General features: G+C 39.6%; 2 protein-coding genes across 2 annotated transcripts; both read right to left on the bottom strand.

Moving 5' to 3' along the window:
• Nucleotides 1-277: 277 nt before the first annotated feature.
• On the bottom strand, nucleotides 278-5,179 carry LOC104236425 (guanine nucleotide-binding protein-like NSN1). Its single transcript, XM_009790342.2, has 9 exons — nucleotides 5,057-5,179; nucleotides 4,710-4,954; nucleotides 3,787-3,922; nucleotides 3,492-3,665; nucleotides 2,853-3,076; nucleotides 1,833-2,100; nucleotides 1,526-1,705; nucleotides 1,191-1,402; nucleotides 278-797 (listed from the first exon to the last, which is right to left on the bottom strand). The coding sequence occupies exons 1-9, from the start codon at nucleotides 5,073-5,075 to the stop codon at nucleotides 420-422; spliced, it is 1,836 nt and encodes a 611-aa protein (XP_009788644.1). The 5' UTR covers nucleotides 5,076-5,179; the 3' UTR covers nucleotides 278-419.
• A 10,317-nt stretch (nucleotides 5,180-15,496) lies between these two features.
• LOC138877635 (uncharacterized) lies at nucleotides 15,497-15,820 on the bottom strand. Its single transcript, XM_070157260.1, has one exon. The coding sequence runs from the start codon at nucleotides 15,818-15,820 to the stop codon at nucleotides 15,497-15,499; it is 324 nt and encodes a 107-aa protein (XP_070013361.1).
• Nucleotides 15,821-21,105: the final 5,285 nt, after the last annotated feature.

Here is a 21,105-nt window from a genome sequence, read left to right as displayed (position 1 = left end):
GTCAGTTGTGTAACCTGAAGTCACTAGACCTGATTTACTGCTATAGAAATTTGTATTATAGATAAAAGCTATCATCAAATCAAGACGTTCTTTAACCTACAGATGAAAGAAACTAATGCTGTGATTTCTAAATTGGTCTTACGTATTATTTTCAGATCTAAAGTAAAATTGAATTCCACAGCCCTCGAATAACCTTAGCTACATAATTCCTTTTCCTTCTCGTTATCTTTTCTGGTCACAAGTGATAAAGTTGCTTAGGAACAAGAACAAAATGTAATTAACAAAAATGCCTCTCCCGTGATATATAATTGCCTCAATTTAGCAACTTAAATGAAGATGGTCTCTGGTATCAAAATTTTTACAGGACAAACTAATTTAAAAACCACAAAAATAGATTTTTAAGATGGTCCTATAAGGGTTCATTCATTATCCAAGTCAACCCCGGATGGTAGCTCAAATCTGTTATTCTTACTTCCATCAGTTGTTTCAGTGTCCTCGGCATCATCCATGGCAGAATCCTTCTTGACATAATCTACCTTAAAGTCATAATCATCATCCATCATATCACTGGCAGTTGAGGGCTTGTCTTTCTTCCTCCTTTTCTTCTCAGCTTTTCTCTGTTTAGTGTTCAACATGCCTTCCTCAGCGTATAACTTCTCATTTTGTCTACTACTGGCACTTTTGCCCCTCGTCTGGACTGCATCACCTTCTCCTGAATCCATTGGCTCATCTCCGTTCTCACTAACAGGGTTGTCTATAGAATTATCATTTTCAGCCAATGGCTGCTGCAAATGGTCCTGAAATGCAAATAGGCAACATTAGTCAGATTCTTCTTTTCTTTTGAAAATATAAAGTTGACTATAGATGTGACAAATCATAAATGGAGAATGCAGGGTGAAAATGGCATTGATAACTTTATATGATAATTTGAACACGGACCCAAAGCTGCTCTTCTGAAATTTTGAAAGAAAAACACTCAAAGATAAACTGTAATCATAGTTCTTAGGAAAAAATTCAAACACAAAAAGACTTATTAGTTCATGCAGCCTTCAGATCACAAAATTAGGAGCATTTCATCTTAAATTGATAATATTTGAAGTTCAGAAATGGTCAAGGGAACAGCAATTACAGCATACACAGGAATGAAATACAAATAGTATTTGCAGAAGCATATAGGGGAAATAACTTACCTCTAGCATGTTCTCATCAAAGTTAACGGGGTGATTTGATGGAACTTCAACTGGGTTGAAATCATTGACAGATTTCAGGCTTCCAATAATTGAGGATTCACTTCCATAAACTTCATCGATATTGAATTCTTTTCCAAGTTCTGAAACTATCGTGGCCTCAGAATGCTCCCCCTCATTCCTGGTTGGGGGCAAGGTGTAGTATGGAATTTTCCCTGGAATGTGTCATGGGACATCAGATTGTAATAATACGGTGCTTTCATCTATGAGCGTGAAATGCGCTCATATATTGGAAGTTCAAATTGTTTCAAAGGAAACTTGACAGTATTCATACATACCCTCATTCCAGTCGTGCAGAACGATCCTTGCTGCAGCATCAACATCAACAATTCCTCCCTTTTTAAGCCTACCCCTAACTGTAGCAACTTTCTGAAGGAAGTCATCCACTGAATCAAAGGTAGGAACCTTGTATATTGTAACCAACATTCTTTCTGGACAAAGTTTGAGAATCTCCTTTACTGTAAACCCATAGTACTAACAGTCAGATACATCAATACCATTTTATTAAATCGTTTCAGATACGTAAATACTATTGAAAGAGTAGAATCAGAAGCACAAAAAAAATGTGAAAGAAAATCCAATTACCAGGACCAACCGGGTCGTCTAACTTCTCTATCCTCTTGCAGTTTCGAAGAGCAATAGATGCATCATCCTCAGATGCAGACCTAAGCATCACAACCCCAGGGCAGTCCAGCAACTTAACATTCTTATCTAACTGGACTTCTTGCAAGGATCTTGTTAATCCTGGAGTAGCACCTACGTTGACTACATGAGATCTCTTCAAGCTGTTAATCAGGCTACTTTTACCAACATTTGGTAGACCAATGACTCCTACAGTGATTGATTTCTTGATCTGCAAGGGATTACCATTAGTGGGAAACCAACACAATAACTCAAGCAAACTGCAAAATTAAATAGCATGAAACTAGGCAACTGAATAGGCTGGTTAATTTACTCCACACAAACCGAAGGTCTATGAAGTACTTTAAATTTCCTCATCTTACTATATTCCTCCAAAACCTTTCATCTCTTGCATCCAAAAACATAAGTTTACCTTAGATAGGACCCATACCGATAGTGGATAAGTATAATATTTCGTGGTGTACCCATCTAAATGCACTGCACATACGACGAGTTCAAGGTTTTATCAAACGATAAATTCAAGGTTGGAAAGACAATGTAAAGTGCAAGTGACTTTGCCACAGAAGCTCAAACAACTTCTTGATGCTGATAACAAATTTCAATGTCTCCTTGTTCATCTTGATGGTTAGAAGCAAAGTTCTCTTTATAACACATTCAGAGACACCCAACACATGCAAACAACTGATAGACATAAGAGACTTGAAAATGTCCAGAGTGTAAGAGAGGATGGAGAATTAGGTTTGAAAAGTCTTCAAAGAGAATAGAACGGAAGTTAACAGCGAACCAAAAGCATTCATGTAATATCCAAATGAAATTAACCGAATGTGTGAGAAAACAATTTAATGCATTTGTTACTTGCACCTTGTGCAAAAAGTATACAAGTTAAAGTTCCGAGGCATACTCCAGAACTCAACTGCAACACAAACTAGAGAGAAAACGCCATAAAGATGATCCTGGAAGTACCTCATGGCTTCGCGAGTAATTCTTCAGTAATTTTATCAGTGTCTCAGCTCCAAGGCAATCACTGGTCTGCAGAAGATTGCTAGTCTTACTCTTACCAGCCTTTGAGGAAGGCTTCCAGCCCAAGTTTGACTTCTGTTCTTGGGTGCTACACTTGAAAGCAACCGTTGGTAATTCCTCTCTTAGATACTTTAGCCACTTTTCCGCAGCTTCCCGAGGAATGAGATCTGAAGAAAATAGTCAAGAGGTAAAAAATCCCATCCAAATAAGCATGTAAAAGTACCCCTTCGAAGCTTCTCTGTTGGGCATTGTATGAACCATCATTAATCTAAGACTCTGACGCAACATTTACAGAGCCAAAATAACCGACCATAGTGACCTATATCAAAAGGCCAAAGTAGAGACACATACACATATATTATTTTAGATATGGATATCATTTTACATATATATATATATATATAACCAATGTCCACTTCTTTGTGCTTCTAATGATTAAACTCCAACCGATAACCCTTTACTTTCAGAATGATGTCAAAAACACATGGTCCCCACAGTACCTATCTGTGATCAGTATAATACCGTAAACAAAAACTCAAGCAGACACAGGATAATGCAAACAATGATAGAACTAAAAGATACCAATTTTATTGAGGAGTAACACAAGATGTTTATCGGGTCCTGCTCTTATCACCATCTTTTCCATGTCCAGACAGCGGGTACCAAGAGGATCTCGAGCATCAAGCACTTCCAAAATGACATCCGAAGCATCAATCACTTTGACCAACTCCTTGTAGAAAGCCCTTTCAGAGTTATCTGTATCAATCAAGCAAGCATCAAGCTCAAAGAAAGAAAAAAGGAGTAAAACCTTTAATCACACTCCCATGTCCGTAGCCAACCAACTAATAACAAACATATATAGAAAGATTCGGCATACCTCGATGTTTAACAAAAGAAGTTGAGCCATCATTTGGCCTTCCCTCTTCAAAATTATTTTGTTTTGTTGAAGTCATATCTGCCGGTGTGGACTTATCATCATCATCTTCAAGCAGCCCAAGCTTTCTCTTCTTTGCCTGGAAAACAACAATGTCATGAAAGGTAAACATGTGGACAAAATATCACCTGCAAAAAAATGTAGGAAAGCGAAAACCCAATAGCAAGAAAACCTATATAAAAAAGGAGACACGAGTTTTCCCACCGTTGAGATGGGAGTTGGTCTGTCTGCCTGCTTCAAGGCTGAGATATGGAGTAGCAACCTAAACCTTTTAAAAGCCCTTCATAAAGAAGCTTAAGTCATTGACTCCACTCTTTTTAAAATCAGTATGCCACTCCCTGAGCATGCAGAAAAGTAAATCTTACCCGAAAATTAGTGAGATATATTCTTTTCCTCCTTAGTTCCTTCTACCATTCCTTTTATTTACTTTTTTTTTGTGGTGGTGCTGTGGGGTGGGGGGTGGGGGGGCTTCTACTCTATGATCCAAAGAATTCACATAATTCATACCATTAGATTTTTATCTCAATTTTTTTTTTGAAATTTCTAGACAGGTCCAAATTTCCTTATATTTTCTTTGAATCAAGTATAGAATTCTTAAAACCAAGATATTTTTCATATCAGAATCAAGAGCTGCCTGCAAATATCAACTACTCACAGAAGCACAGCACTATTTCCATAAAATTCATTTAACATTTCACCTCAAGCATCGACAATCAATCAAATATTATAACGTAGCACAAAGATTATCTTTTTTCATAAAATTAACCCGATGCAAAGCCTCAAGATGCAATATAAAGTCCAAGTAACATACAATCCGGCCAAGCAAGCAAAACACGAAAACAACTAAACTCAAGAAAAGTGAATACCCTCTCTTTACGGGCAGCTTTCTTCTGCTCCAATTCCTCGAGAGCACGAGCTCGACGAGCCTCGAGAGCCTTAAGTTCCTGTTCCTTAAAAGGCCAGTCATTGGGAATTCCTGGGTCCTTCTCTACCTTAGATTTCTTATTAAGGCCCAGCTTCTTAGCCTCTTTGGACTTCTTCTTATGATGCTCCTTCACTTTCCTTATAATTTTATGCTTCTTCTTCAATGACACCCTCTTGCTCTTACTCTCTGCAAAACATTTACATATTTGTCAATATAATCTGCAAAAAAGTTTTGCGACTAGCTGATAACTGAATAAAAATTTAACGGAATGGAGGTTCAATTACTTACTCTTGCTTTTCTTCACCATTTTTGTTTGGCTGTTTCTGCTCTTTCCGAAGATTTAGAGAGGGCGACTAGGGTTTTGGAGGGGACAGCGGAAATAAAAGGCTGGGTCAATTATACGCGGGCCGGGTCTCACGTTATGTGTCCTTTAAAAAAAGTCGGGGCCGAAAAATAGCCGTAATGAGCAAAAAGTTAAAAAAAAGGGAAAAGGCGTCCCTGAACTATCTGAAAAAGTCTAAATATACCCTTTATTTACCTATTTTACTAAAAATACCCCTCTGTTTACCTTTCTGGCTCATTTATGCCATTCAAACTAACAGAATATTTTATTTTTTATTTTTTAATTATTTTTAATATGGTGACTTCCTATTGGACGAAATTAAACTCACCCCACCCAGACATTTTCCCTCTAATTACTGCCCCGACCCAATATACTCGCCCTATGACCCAAAACCCTTCATATTTTTGTTCTTTGAAATTCTTTTTCCAGCATACTTATTTTCTCCTATTTAATTTTTCTATCTAGCAGACACCTGGACAACATGTATGCCTGGAATTTCAAGGGCAATATTGTCTTTCCATCCAATTTTTTTTTATTGTTGTTGGATTATATCAATCGAGAAATTTTATTCTGTGTGAACTATGACACGTAATATTTGTATGAGGGACTTATTATATGACAAGTGGACTGTGGTCCCCGCAAATCCAAACAATTTCACCCACCAAACCCTTCGGTCCATCACTCCATCTCCTCTATTCTTTACCATTTTTTTATTTTTATTTTATTTCTACACCTTGCACCCATAGACATTAGCCCACAAAACCATCCCTTCGCCCCACCCCGTTCACCGTCCAAATACCACCTGCACCGCCTGTATAATACTAATAGCTCTCTATCGTTCCATACACAGTAAAAATACACAAGGATCCTCATTTTCACCACCTCTCTATTTCATCAAAACACCCAAAACTAACTTATTGCTAAGGAACCACCATCATTATGCCTCAACAAAAATTACCCTATAGTCACATCAAGGCGGCACAATTGCAATGGTGGTTGTTTTATATTTTATATTTTTCTTTTTTATAATTTTGGGGTTGCATATTGAGTCATTGGATCATATAATATTGGTATTATTATTTTTGAAGATTAGAAAAAGCCATAAATATGAAGAAAAATAAAGTAAATAATAGTAGAAAAGAAGCAGTTGAAGAGGATGGGAGAGGACGAAAGAGAAAGAAGACAAAAAAGCTAAAAGGTAATCTAAGAGTTCTTTTTCCTTTTTTTCCAAGTTGAGTGGGTGTGAGACTCATCTTCCACATGTTAGCAGGAACTTACTATACTTGGTGAGACATGTAATAAGAGGGAAAGAGGGAGTCGTCGTTAATGGGTGGAGGTGGTTTATGTGCAAACAGTCAAGGAAAGGGAAGAGGATTTAGGCTGGAAGCGAACCAGTGATGCGTGGACCCACAATTCCACTTGTCAACTATAGAAGGAGCCCTCATAAAACTTTTGTTGGTTGTACGAGACTCAAAATAAAATTTCCCATATCGACCAGTTTGCAAAACCTGCCAATCACCGCTCTGTACAAGCTCTTCTTTGGCTTCTCAGCTTTTCACTCTTCTTGTTCTTATCGGACCAGGCAGACAGCTCATTGAGAAACTTGGCACCAAGATGCAACTTCTCTATATCAAAAGGTTAACACCCACTTTATTGCAAATTCAGTATTAGTAATATCGGAAAAGCTCTGTCGTCGATCAATTTCCCACTTTTCACCTTTTCGCTCCTCGCGCTTCCTGATCTTATCTTTGCACTTTTGTGAATTTTCCCATTTCGATCGTTGTTTCTTGTAAGCTTTCTTCTTTCATCCCGTATTTTTCTATTTAGTCTTTGATGGTTTGAAGATTATCTTCAAAAAGTAGTTCTTTTACGTTGGAAGAATTCATTCTTGAAGTAAATTTGATACTTTTCTTTCTTTGGATTGGGAGTTGAGAGAAGATACTACAAACTTCAGGGGAAGAAAAAAATTAAAACTTATCCCATTCAATTTTGAAGAGTAATTTTACTGTCATGCAAAAATAGTCTTTTACCTTGAAAGAAATAATTCTCGATTTGAATTTAAACTTTTCTTTCTCTGGAGTGGGGGAGGGAGAAGGCGCTGCATGTTTTAGGAAAAGAAGAGTAATTAGAAGTACCCTTTTAGTTTTGAACAGTATCTTTGGCTTAGTAAAATACGCTTGTTATGTTCCACACTAATTATTGAAATGAATTTTTCTTTTTAATGGATGTCTTTTTATCAAAAAGAAGAGAAATTTCAATATTAAGCTTGTAATAAGTGTCGCGCCCCCTTTTTCTCGAGCGAAATCGGGTTTATGACATTTGGGAGGACAACTCATTCCCTTTTGGGAATTGGGTTTGAATTTGAAGAGTCGCCACCTAATGATTAGGGTGCATTAGGACACCAAGAGAGTTTGATTTGAGTAACCAGAGATAGGGTAAGAGCTTGAAATTATCCCAAGGGGAAGGTGTTAGGCACCCCTCAGGATCCACTAGTGTGGTTCCTGGCCAGACTATTGTTGTGAACTTAGGTGCAAATAACACGTAAACAAATAAAGCTTCAAATAAGAGGGGATTTTCACATAAGGGTTTACAAACAAATAAAGTTGGAAAGAACTAAAAGAAAGCTGATTTTTCTTTAAAAAAAGAGTTTGAAATTCTTTAAAAGAGATAAGAAATAAAGGAAAGGGGGTCCTAGGTTTATTACTAATATGGATCACCCCACACAATGCTCGGTAATCACTCCTCAATGAGGGGTTACGCGTGGCATTATTGCATGGTCATCATATCCATATCTACCCTTCTCATCTTATTAAGGTATTAAAGCGCGGAATGGTCTCGTTTACTCATTGCATGCTATTACTCGCCCCAATCCTATCAGTCCCGGAGGCATTTAGGACTACTAATCCTAAAGGAAAGGGATATCATCTTATTTGTAGTTTCAAAGGCAAAATTCTAAGGCGACATGCAAGAATATGTATAACAAATTGGGGGAAAGCACATAACAGGCAAAAGGGCTCAAATATACCTCCTTTAGTCAAAGAAGCACGTAATTTAGCATGTCTTGCACGTACTGTTTAGGGTCTGATTAAATACTGAATGTGAAAGAACTTAGAGGTTGAGGCAGAATGATTTATTACATATTTCAGATAAGAAGCCCGAATCAGGCCTGCCTGGTGGTTGTAGTTAACAGAACAGATTCAGTTTATAGTTATTATCTAAGGCTTGCCTAAGTGTTAGGACAAAGGTCCTATAGGGATGATTCAAAAGACAGTAAAACTTGAAATGAATTATTTGAAACCCTATATGTATACTTGTTAAACTGGCTAAGTGAGAGACTCAGATTATTAAAAGAAAGGCAGAATTCAAACAAATTGATTATAAGGTTTGCAACTGACAGTATCTATTATTACTGATTTTATATCTAACATAAAGTGAGGCGAATCAGATTCAATTAGAAACTCCTATAGGCCTGCTTTCTAGGCGTTACTGATTTTAAATCCCTGTAGACGTAGTATAAAAATGCAGAAAACTCGTCTTAAACCTATGAACATGATATCTAGATGCTGAATTCTGTTTAAGACATAATACCTAAGTGCAATTGAATGTTTAAGTCCTGTGAGCATGATATCTAGGTGCAGAAATTTATTTAAGACCTATGAACACGAATTCTATATGAGAAAAATGGATATACAGGATTTAGAAAGACCTATAGGCATATTTTCTATATGCACATGTAGAATTCAGATTGACTTATAGGCATGATTTCTAGATGAGAGTAGCAGACCTATGATCACGATTTCTATATGAAAATAGACATTCAGAATTCTCTATAGACATGCTTCTATATGCATTTGAATGTGCAGAATTCGAAAACCTATAGACGTGGTATCTATGCAGAATTCAACATTCCTATAGACGTGGTATCTATGTGAGAATGCAGAATTCCTATAGACATGTATCTATGTGAGAATGTAGAATTCCTATAGACATGGTATCTACCCTTTTTTGCATACATAATTACCCGCCCTTTTTACTAATCAGCCCCAAGTGTTTATTACAAAATTATTACAGCACAGAATAAAGTAAAAGAATATATTAGAAATTAAAAGTACAACCAAGGAGAGCCTGATTCAGACTTCATGTCTGAAATATGAGGTAAACTAACTCCAAGAGATTCATGATCCAAAGCCTTTCTCTCATTTGAGTGTGTCAGAGTTCCCTAAGAGTCTCAAATGAACTTCGGGCAGTGCTCACACCCAAACGTATTACCAGATTAAGACAAGTGCAGTGTGGAAAGGCCAGTCCTCAAGTGTCCAAGTTCAGAGGGAACTCAAGGTCCCAAAACAAGGCTCACAAGAGAGGGGCAAAACTTAAAGATTAAAAGAGAGTGCAAGTGCAGGAACAAAATTCTAAGAGGGGAAAAGGGGAAAGGAAACATTTACAAACAAGTACACATAGGGGTTCAGGGGAGTGGGGAGAGTGTAAAGAGGCAAGGGCAGGTTGTGGGCATACCCAGCAATGGAGAATGCTAGCACACCCATAAGCCTGTTAGAACACACTATTTAGAGGCTAGGATCCCAAGGGATCAAATTTAATTCATGGACAATAATTTGCATATTTCCATGCCTTAAACCGTAGCTCAAACACATAGGGGCAGGGGTTTGGGATTCATAATAGAAACAGGCAGAAAGAAATCAGCATACTAATTTAAGTATTGAACTATACAGAAACAGTAAGTAGACATCGATACAAAAGCGTAAATAAACACATTGTTGTGGTGCTAAAGCTTAAATCAGGACATACCAGTTTCAAAAAAAATAAATAGAGAAAAGCAGTAGGTCTTCTAAACAGGCCGCAGTGCAGACAAGAAGAGAGAATACTATTGCGTAAAAGTGTGAGTTCAGAAAGACTATGAATGAGTGATTGCCCTTATGTCAATGAAAGAGTCGTGTATTTATAGTGTGAAAAATATGCAGAAATAAGGTAAGAAAATAGTTAAGGAACTGAATATCAATTAAGAATAAATCACACAAGACTTCCTTTAATTAAGGAACTTACATTCAAACGGGAAAACTATTTAAGGGAAGAAATCAAATAAACATCTTGTGCAAAGCATGCAATTAGGGGTAAATACATATGAAGTTACTTAAGGGCAGAATTTGGAAATACACGGTTACATAAATAAGGTAAGAAAAATCAATTAGTAGCCAGTAAATCAAGGATCAAAGATTTTGTAATCAATGGTCCATGAATGAACCGAGTCAGAAAAGTTAAGGAAAGTCAAGTAACTTAAATCGAGTCATAGGGGAAATAAGCAAATAAGGAAAGAAATCAATCAAACTTATACAGAAGGAAGTCTGAAACTAATCAAGATTTGAAAGCCATTTTAGAGGGGAAGTCCAACACATATAAAGAGCATACAAACATGTTAAGCTGAAAGAAGATATCGTGTCATTGCAAAATCAATAGATAATAGACTATAGGAGCATGGCTGACACATAGGTTAGCAATGTAGAAGAGAAGTAGCATCTAGCAGCATACAAAAATCCAGTGTAAAAGACCTTAGAATAGTTTAGCAAAAGTCAGAATCATATGAAAAACAAGGACTTCAAAACTCAGTTCAGAGACTCGAAATAGGTCTGAAAGAGTTAGGGTTTCTTTTGAGATAAAACCAGTTCAAACAAATCACATAGCCAATGGTTTCCAAACTTGGAAACCCCCCCCCCCCAAATTCTAGAGTTTAAACCATTAGTCGAGTGCGGAGATGAGAGGGCAAGTAATTAAGTCGAAACAGGCTTAGAGGTCTCATAAAAGAACTGAAACCTTTAACATGTTCCTCCAGCAACAGAAACTCACGAGAAGCATGGTAGAAGAGTAACATGAAAAACACAGTAGAAGCGCTCAAAGAAAACATAGTAGAAGAAACTAATACACAACATAGTAGAAGAAAACTAATCAGAACACAGTAGAGGAAACTTAATAAGAAACACACAAGAACACGGTAAAGAAAAAATACAGTAGAAGAAACACACGAAAGAAAGAGAAAATCGAAGAAACATCTAAATAACTCAGAAAACCCTAGATCGAAAAAAAAGAAATGGTTTTGAAAGCATAGTTTTTTTTTTGAAAAAAAAATCGTTTAAAAACTTTAGGGAAATCATAGATATGGAATAGATCTAAATAGATTAGAAAAACCTCAAAAGCTAGGGTTTTCAGAGGAACCCAAGCGATGAGAAAGGCTTGGATCTAAGCAAGAGGAGTGAGGTCAGGCTCGAAACAGGCATGGCTCGCCGGAGTAGGCCGGAGATGGTCGTGGAACTTGAATTAACAGAGGTCTAGACCCAACTCTTCGTGGTCGAGTCATGAAGCTCTAGTAACCAAACGCGAGGAGCCATAGATGGCTTGGTAGATGGTGAAATCCCCATGGATTCAGGTCAAAAGGTGGCCGGAAAAAGATGAAGGGGACTCATGGGAGAGGAGGTGAAAGGGGGAAGGTTCTAGAGAGAACCAGAGGTAGAGAAATAGAGACGGTGAGGAAATGAGGGGTATTGGGGGTCGTTTAGAATTAAAAATGGTAAGAACGAGTGAGGGCCGTTGATCTTTTAGATCAACGGCCAGGATTTAATAAGGTTTTGGGTCGGGTAAGGGTAATTGGGGCCTGGGTCGGGTTTTAATTGAAATTGGGCTGGAAATTGGGGTCCAATTTGGAGTCATATTTTAGGCTAAAATTGAAACGAATTGGGCTATTATTTAAATAGCGAATTTTTCCCTTTTAAAATTATAAAAAATAGTAAATTAATTTCTGAGAGTAAATTAAAAGTACTAAAATGATTGATAACATTTAATAATGAAAATAAAAAATGCTGGAGTCAATTTTATAATTATAAATACAATTAAATCTTGAAATAGGCTAATATTGCAATTATATGCAATTTTAGCTTAAAAAATACTAAATAAATTTTGTAAAAATATGCAAAAATAATGTTAGCTACATTTTAGTATAAATATGAGAATATGATAAGTGAATTGCCAAAATGGCAATTTTGGGAATAATTATTGGGCTTTTCTTGCTAAAATAAGGCAATAAATTGATTTAAAAAATCTTAAAAAATAAGAGAAATATATTGAAACCTTGGAACATACTTATATATGCATATACATGCTATTTTAAAAGTATTTTGTATATTTAAAATATACAAGAAAAAATTGAGTATCAACAGTTGCCCCACTTTACCCAGGAAGGATGAAAGAGTTGACGGGTAAAGATATGATGGCCAATTTGAACCGAACGAAAGGGTTCGAGGAGACTTTCAAGAATGGACGCAATATTTATATTGGGATGAATGGTTAAGGTCTAATAGGGTACGAGAACTGGAGCGAGATTGCTCTCGCTGAGATAGCCGTTGCTCGCCGGTTTACCTGCAAATAAGCAATGCAAGCATATATTGTGAGTAAATTTAAACATGATGCAAGTTCCCATCGGACCATGAATGTTGTCTTTGGATGATTAGGATGACGTCCTCAGACCATGATTTCCTAGGCCATGAAGCGTATAATAAAGGACTCGCAGGCCATGAAATGATGCTCTCGGGCTATGAGAATGATGCCTCCGAACCATGATGCCTTTGAATAATGATATGCAAAAGATTGAAAAGGGGTCCTTAGGCCATGATATGGTGTTCTCGGGCTATGAAAATGGTGCCTCCGAACAATGACGTCTTCGGATGATTTGGCGATCTTTCAGCCCATGAGATGCAGTAGGTGGCGATGTTTCAGCCGATGAGATGCAATGGGTGGCGATCTTTCAGCCATGCAAATGTAGAGGTGGCAATATTTCAATCATGCAAATGTAGAGGTGGCGATCTTTCAGCCATGCAAATGTAAATAAGGTGGCGATCTTTCAGCCAATGCAAATGTAAGTAAGGTGGCGATCTTTCAGCCATACAAATATAGAGGTAGCGATCTTTCAGCCATGCAAATGTAGAGGTGGCGATCTTTCAGCCATGCAAATGTAAATAAGGTGACGATCTTTTAGCCAATGCAAATGTAAGTAAGGTGGCGGTCTATCAGCCATGCAAATGTAGAGGTGACAATCTTTCAGCCATGCAAATGTAGAGGTGGCGATCTTTCAGCCATGCAAATGTAAATAAGGTGGCGATCCTTCAGCCATGCAAATGTAAATAAGGTGGCAATCTTTCAGCCATGCAAATGTAGAGGTGGCGGTCTTTCAGCCATGCAAATGTAAATAAGGTGGTGATCTTTCAGCCATGCAAATGTAAATAAGGTGGAAATCTTTCATCCATGCAAATGTAAATAAGGTGGCGATCTTTCAGCCAATACAAATGTAAATAAGGTGGCGATCTTTCGGCCAATGCAAATGTAAATAAGGTGGAGATCTTTCAGCCATGCAGATAGAGGTAGAGCTTAACCTCAGAAGGCAGAATGGTAGCCTTATGCAATGCAGGAAATGCAGATGGAGACAGTGCTTAGTCTCGGAAGGCAGAATGGTAGCCTTATGCAGGAAGTAAAAAGGGCAAATGGCAATAGAGTTTTCATAGCTGATAGCGGATTGCGGTATCGTGATTGCCGGGGACACTGTTGTGTGCGGATAGCAGTTGCGAGCAAGTGCAACGGTTCGGAGAGTTGTATTCCTGAACTTTGTGAATAAGCGTATAGTATATTTGATGATTTTGAAACTCAAGTGCCTGCATCCAAAGAAAAATCATGAGTTTTGTAAAGGGGGAGGTTAGTTCGTATCCCCGCTGGCTCTGCTTGACTCACTTGACTTTGATCTAGTGAGACTGTATGTATCATTGGGGTAGCGTTGCTAAACAAGGTAATTTCAGTAATAAACATACATGATTTTTGTGAAAATACGATATAAGTATATAATTAAGAAACAACTTTTAGATGAATCGACAACTGTGACGTGGTTCAGGACATTGCAACCTCTCTTGCTACAGAATTTTGAGGGTCCTCCTCAAAAATTCTGCCCCAGTTTAATGGGTTGATGTTTCTGACTGTTGTTTGTGATGATTGGCTGAAAATGACTTCGGAATTTTGAGGTCCTCCTCAAAATTCTGCCTTAATTTCCAATTGCGGGGGGAAATGAAAATTTATTGAATTGTGACCAACCCATAGGGCTTCCTAAGTATCCCCTCTTAAACAGGAATCAGGTTGGATGTAGTTCAATTTACATCATATGGGAAAGCATAAAGATTACACATAGTAACGCTTGACTGCATCTAAATTGATCGGTTTGGCCAGACTTCTCAGTCCATTTCTGCGAGTATGAGGGATCCTCCTATTAGAACCCGGTGAACCATGTACGGACCCTGCCAGTTGGGAGAGAATTTACCCCTGGATTCATCTTGATGTGGAAAGATTTTCTTTAACACTAGTTGCCCTGATGTGAACTGTCTCGGCTTGACTCTTTTGTTGAAGGCTTTGGATATCTTGTTTTGATAAAGCTGACTGTGGCAAACTGCATTCATTCTCTTTCCATCTATAAGAGCTAGATGCTCGTAACGATTCTTCACCCATTCTGCATCGTCTAGCTTTGCTTCAAGTATGATTCTTAATGAGGGAATTTCCACCTCAGTGGGAATGACGGCTTCTGTACCAAAAACTAGCATATAGGGGGTTGCCCCGGTTGATGTGCGGACTGTGGTGCGGTATCCTAATAAAGCAAATGATAGCTTCTCGTGCCACTGCTTATGCTTCTCTATCATTTTCCTTAGTATCTTCTTGATATTCTTATTGGCGACTTCGACGGCTCCGTTTATCTGAGGTCTGTAGGCTGTAGAATTCTTGTGTTTGATCTTGAAGGTCTCATACATGGCTTTCATCAGGTCACTGTTGAGATTGGAACCATTATCAATGATGATTGACTCCGGAATCCCGAACCGACAAACAATGCGGTTGCGGACAAATTCTGCCACGACTTTCTTAGTTACTGCTCTATAAGATGTTACTTTGACCCATTTGGTGAAATAGTCAATTGCTACTAGGATAAACCTGTGTCCGTTGGAAGCGACATGCTCGATGGGTCCAATAACATCCATTCCCTAGGCGGCGAACGGCCATGGCGAGCTTGTTGCATTAAGCTCATTCGGAGGTACCCTTATCATGTCTACATGTATCTGGCAGCGGTGACATTTCTAGACATACTGGATGTAGTCCGTCTCCATAGTCATCCAAAAGTAACCAACTCAGAGTATCTTTTTTGCTAAGACAAAACCGTTCATATGTGGACCGCAAGTCCTAGCATGAATTTCCTCTAGTAGCCTGGATGCTTCCTTTGCGTCAACACACCTTAGTAATCCCAAATCCGGAGTCCTCCTATACAGGATTCCTCTGTTGTGAAAGAAATTATTAGACAGTCTTCAAAGTGTGCGCTTTTGACTAGTGTTCGCAAGTTCTGGGTATTCTCCTTTTGCCAAATATTCCTTGATATCATAAAACCAAGGCTTTCCATCTGCTTCTTCTTTGACATGAGCACAATAAGCTGGCTGATCATAGATCTTTATCGGAATGGGATCAATGAAGTTCTTGTCTAGATGCTGCATCATGGATGATAGGGTGGCCAATGCATCGGCAAACTCATTCCGGACTCTGGGAACATGCTGGAACTCTGTCTTTGTGAACATCTTTCTCAGTTCCTTACATGATGCAGATAAGGGAGTATCTTGGAGTTCTTGGTCGCCCATTCTTCTCGGACCTGATGTATAAGCATCCCCCACTACTAGCAACTCTTAGATGTTCATGTCAATGACCATCTTGAGCCCTAAGATGCAGGCTTCGTACTCAGCCATGTTGTTGGTGCAAGGAAACCTGAGTTTGGCAGACACCGGATAATGCTGGCCGGTTTCTGATATTAGGACTGCTCCTATGCCGACTCCTTTGAAATTTTCTGCTCCATTGAAAAACGTTCTCCCACCATCATAGGATTCTACAATGTCCTCTCCTATGAACAATACCTCTTCGTCATGAAAATATATTTTCAGGGGTTTGTACTCTCCATCCACGGGGTTTTCAGCAAGGTGATTTGCCAATGCATGTCCCTTGATCACTTTCTAAGTTACGTAAACAATGTCGAACTCACTTAACAGGATTTGCCACTTGGATAGCTTGCCAGTGGGCATGGGCTTCTGAAAGATGTACTTTAAAGGATCCACCTTGATATGAGATGTGTAGTATAGGCACAAAAGTAATGCCTCAACTTCTGAGCTACCCAAGTCAAAGCACAGTAGGTGTGCTCTAACAGAGAATATCGGGCCTCGTACGGGGTGAACTTCTTACTGAGGTAATAGATGGCCTGCTCCTCCCTCCCCGTTTCATCATGTTGCCCTAGAACACAACCGAACGCTCCATCCAATACTGCGAGGTAGAGTAATAGAGGTCTACCTGGCTTGGGCGGGACCAAAACTGGTAGTGTTGACAGGTACTCCCTGATTCTGTCGAAGGCCTTTTGGCAGTCATCAGTCCATTTGGTAGCGGCATCCTTCTTCAACATCTTAAAGATTGTCTCACAGATAACTGTAGATTGTGCTATGAACCGGCTGATATAGTTAAGTCTCCCCAAGAAACTCATTACGTCCTTCTTGTTCTTTGGCGGTGACAATTCCTGAATAACTTTGACCTTTGACGGATCCAGTTCTATTCCTCGGCGACTTACAATGAACCCAAGTAGTTTTCCGGCAGGAACCCCAAATGCGCACTTCACGAGATTTAGTTTTAGGTTGTACCTTCTCAGTTTATTGAAGAACTTTCTCAAATCTTCCATGTGATCAGTGGTTTTCTTGGACTTGATGATAACATCGTCTACATATACTTCGATCTCCTTGTGTATCATATCGTGGAAAATGGTGGTCATGGACCTCATGTAGGTGGCCCCAACATTCTTTAATCCGAACGGCATCATCTTGTAATAGTACATCCTCCACGGCGTAATGAAAGTCGTTTTCTCAACATCTTCTTCATCCATCCAGATATGATGATACCCAGCGAAACAATCCACAAATGACTGCAATTCATGCCTGGCACAATTGTCGATCAAGATGTGTATGTTTGGCAAGGGGAAGTCATCTTTCGAACTGGCCCGGTTGAGATCCCGGTAGTCGACACAGACTCTGACCTTTCTGTCCTTCTTTGGTACTGGCACAATGTTGGCTAACCATGTTGGGTATTCCACTACCCTGAGAACTTTGGCTTTGACCTGCTTGGTAACTTCTTCCTTGATCTTCAAACTCATATCAGGTTTGAATTTTCTGAGCTTCTGCTTTACCGGTGGACACGTTGGATCAGTTGGCAGTTTGTGAGCCATAATACATGTACCCATACCAGTCATATCATCATACGACCAGGCGAATATATCTTCATATTCTCTTAGAATGTGTACCCTTCCTTTTCCGATGGAGACAAATGAACGCTAATTCGTATCTCTTTGACATTTTCTGCATCTCCCATGTTAACAATCTCAATCTCGTCTAGGTTGGACTTAGGCCTGTTCTTGAAATTCTTGACTTCTTTAACATTCTCTTCTGGTATATCATCTTCCTCTGAATTTATGTCCATTTGTTGCGTTGTCTCGTTGCACGTCACAGTCATTGGTTCATCAAGTTAGGTAATAGTAATGCTGTATAAGTAAAGTAATGAGAGAAAATAATAGTAATAAGTGTTGATTCATAAGGAAAGTCAAAAATGCTTTGATAAATTGCACAATCGTTTTGAACATTGGAGATCTTATTGCGGGAATTAAAAATGCGAAAGGAAAATCATTTAGTAAATAAAAACAGTGCATGCTGTTTGTTTTAGCCTTGCTACCCTGAGACTCATTAGGCTCTAGTTGCCCTGATGGTCCAATTATTGAGGCGTGCCCCTCTGTTTACGGCCTGTATGGAAGGGCCTTCCTCCCGCCTCCTTCTAGAGAACAACACAACAATCCATGTCATTGTCCTCTTAGAACAAGTTTTTCACAGCTGCTAGTTCTTTCTCTTCTTCTAACCCATAGATAACATCAGATGGTTGGAAAGTCTACTCCAAATGTGGTATTGGTTGCTCCAGCGGATAGTAAGGACCGCGCCATGGTGGAGACCAGTTGTTGAATTCCTCCCAGGTGTACTCATATCCTAGACCGAAAGTAGTGCCATGCTTCTTGAGCTTTATGGGCTTAGTGATTCCTTGGAGGTTCTTGTCGAGCCCTTTTTCAAGTTCGTACCCACTCCAATTCAGTATACTCTCGATCTTGTTATCCCACCATTTGTCTTTGTCAACAGTATTTACCCGTTCGATGTGATGGTAAGTCTCTCCTCCCAGCTTTTTCTCCCCTCGATTGATGGAATGGTCTGGCGACTGTATATAGGATTGTTACCGTCGCCCTGAATGATCACTTCCTGGTAATTCCATTCAAATTTTACCGCCTGATGTAGTGTTGATGCTACAGCCCCTGCAGCATGAATCCATGGTCGTCTTAACAGTAGATTGTAAGATGCCGGCACGTCTATCACTTGGAAATCAACGTCGAACCAAGTAGGCCCCATTTGTAAACACAGACTAATCTCCCCAATGGTGGACCTTTGGGAACTGTCGAAAGCTTTCACATTGATGGCTCCATCCTTTATCTCGTGTAGTCCCTTACCCAACTTCTTGAGTGTTACCAATGGACAAATGTTGAGACTGGAACCCCCGTCGATCAGGATCCTGGTAATGAAGTAGTCCTCGCATTGCATAGTGATGTGTAGCGCTTTGTTGTGTCCCAACCCTTTGGATGGCAGCTCATCCTCATGAAAAGTGATCTTGTCACTCTCTAATACCTGTCCTACCATGTTAGCCATTTCTCCGCCAGTGATGTTGCTTGGTACATATGCCTCACTCAGCACCTTTAATAGAGCATTCTTGTGTGCCTCAGAATTTTGTAGCAAAGTAAGTATGGAGATCTGCACCGATGTTTTGTTCAGCTGGTCGATGACCGAGTATTCCTTGGCCTGTATCTTTCTCCAAAGATCATCTGGACCCGTCTCAATAATGGGCGACTGATTGGAGACCTACTTGCTTGACTCAGTTAGGTGTGCGACAACAGTTTCCTCGAACCTAACCTTGCCTTTCCTCCTTGCCTCAACTGTATAGTCTCATGGTATAGCCTTTGTGTGAGATGACATCACGGCTGACATCGCTATTGGGATCGGCGTGGCTATCTTCACCCCGAACAGAGCATGTCCCCTGGGTGGTAAAACTGCAACTTCGAATGGTGTAGGTGCATTTGCTGGTGACATAAATTCGACCTCAATCGATGTTGATGTCGTTGCATATGATGTTGTTTCGAACTCAAGTGGCACGAACATATTTACCTCAGCGTCCCCAAACGACTGAATCTGGACTATGATTGGATTAAGAGTAACTATTGGCTTCTTTGGGTCATCACCTTCTACAATCAACCCGATTGATCCCTTGGGATCCCAATCATCCTCTATTTCAATCATGTGAATGTCTCCACCCTTATGGTCTGGTAGAGGGTTATTGCATACATTCGGAGCGGGCTCGTTTTCCACAATAATCTTGTTATCAATCAAAGCCTGGATCTTGTCTTTTAGAGAACGACATTCGTCGATGGTGTGTCCCTTCATGCCGGAATGGTATGCACATGATTTGTTTGGGTTAACCTACTGAGAAGGGTTCTCAAGAGTTATAGTAGGGATAGGGGTGACATAACCAACAACTTTGAGTCTTTCGTACAACTAGTCAATAGGTTCAACAATGGCTGTGTATTATTTAGGAGGTCTACGATCAAAATTTGGTCGAGGTCTAGGGAAGTTTTGGCGTGTAGGAGGTGATTGATAGCGGGATGGTTGAGTATTGTAGGCTTGGTAAACACGCGCGGGTTGAGAATATCTGGGTGAAGTAGGCTGATATGTAGGAGGTGGGGGTGATTGGTAAGTGTATAGTGGAGTTTGATAGGAGGGTGAGGGTGTTTGGTAGTTCGGAGTAGGCTGATATGTGAGTGGAGGTATTGGGTAGGTTTGGTATATGATGGGGGATTTGGTTCTCTGTGCCACTATTACGACTCCTACGTCCCTTTTCTTGGACACACCACCGGACTGTAAGGCCTTATTTGTGGCTTGAAGGGCCTCGAAGTTTGTAACCATACCGATTTTGATGCCCTCTTCAATCCTTTCACCCAACTTGATAATGTCGGAAAATTTGTAGCTCTCGATCATTATTAGTCGTTCATAATACTGCGGGTCCTGGGCTCGAACAAAGAATTTGTTCATTTGTTCCTCTTCTAAGACAGGCCTGACCTTAGCAGTTTCGGATCTCCAGCGAGTAGCATACTCGCGAAATGTTTCTGTGGGCTTCTTCTTTAGATTCTGAATATAGAACACATCTGGTGCATTCTCCGTGTTGAACTTGAACCTGTCCATAAAGTCAGATGCCATGCTTACCCAGCTTGACCATTTCTTTGGATCCTGGCTGATGTACCAGGACAAAGCATCTCTTTTCAACCTTCTCAAGAAAAGCTTCATGCGGATTCTCTCGTCTTTCCATACTCCAACCAGCTTGTCACAATACGTTCTCAAATGGACCCTTGGATCTCCTGTACCATCAAACATTTCGAACTTCGGAGGTTTGTACCCTCGGGCAATTCAATATCGGGTTGTATGCAGAGATCTTCATAGTTTAGCCCCTCAATTCTTTTGCTTCCTTCGACGCCTTGAATCCGGCTAGTCAATTTCTTAAGTTCTTCAGCCATATTCCTGATGAGCAAGTCTTTATCATCAGACTCGGGCATGCTTGAGATGGTTTGGGTGGAGTGTGGCATAGTCTCCACGTAGACGAGGGTGTTATAACGGGTGTGTAAGTGGTCATTTGTGGAGTTTTGGGGTTCTAGGATGAGCAGCGGAGTATTGTTTGAAGTATGGCAGGTGTTGCAGTAGTGGTGAGGAGCGGGATGGTTTTGTGGCTTTGGGATATTGTGTGTGGGGTTCTAAGCATTTGG

Source organism: Nicotiana sylvestris, chromosome 9 (assembly GCF_000393655.2).
Source record: "Nicotiana sylvestris chromosome 9, ASM39365v2, whole genome shotgun sequence".
NCBI classification, from domain to species: Eukaryota; Viridiplantae; Streptophyta; class Magnoliopsida; order Solanales; family Solanaceae; genus Nicotiana; species Nicotiana sylvestris.
Note: the sequence above shows the minus strand (reverse complement) of the source record. Positions and strands in the feature narration are given on the sequence as shown.

Coding starts and splice junctions, on each gene's coding strand:
- LOC104236425 (XM_009790342.2), bottom strand. Junction 3,666..3,786: donor TTCTTTTGTTAAACATCGAG/GTATGCCGAATC, acceptor TGATTGATACAG/ATAACTCTGAAAGGGCTTTC. Junction 1,403..1,525: donor TCTGCACGACTGGAATGAGG/GTATGTATGAAT, acceptor GACACATTCCAG/GGAAAATTCCATACTACACC.
- LOC138877635 (XM_070157260.1), bottom strand. CDS start 15,820: ATGGGCGACCAAGAACTCCAAGATACTCCCTTATCTGCATCATGTAAG.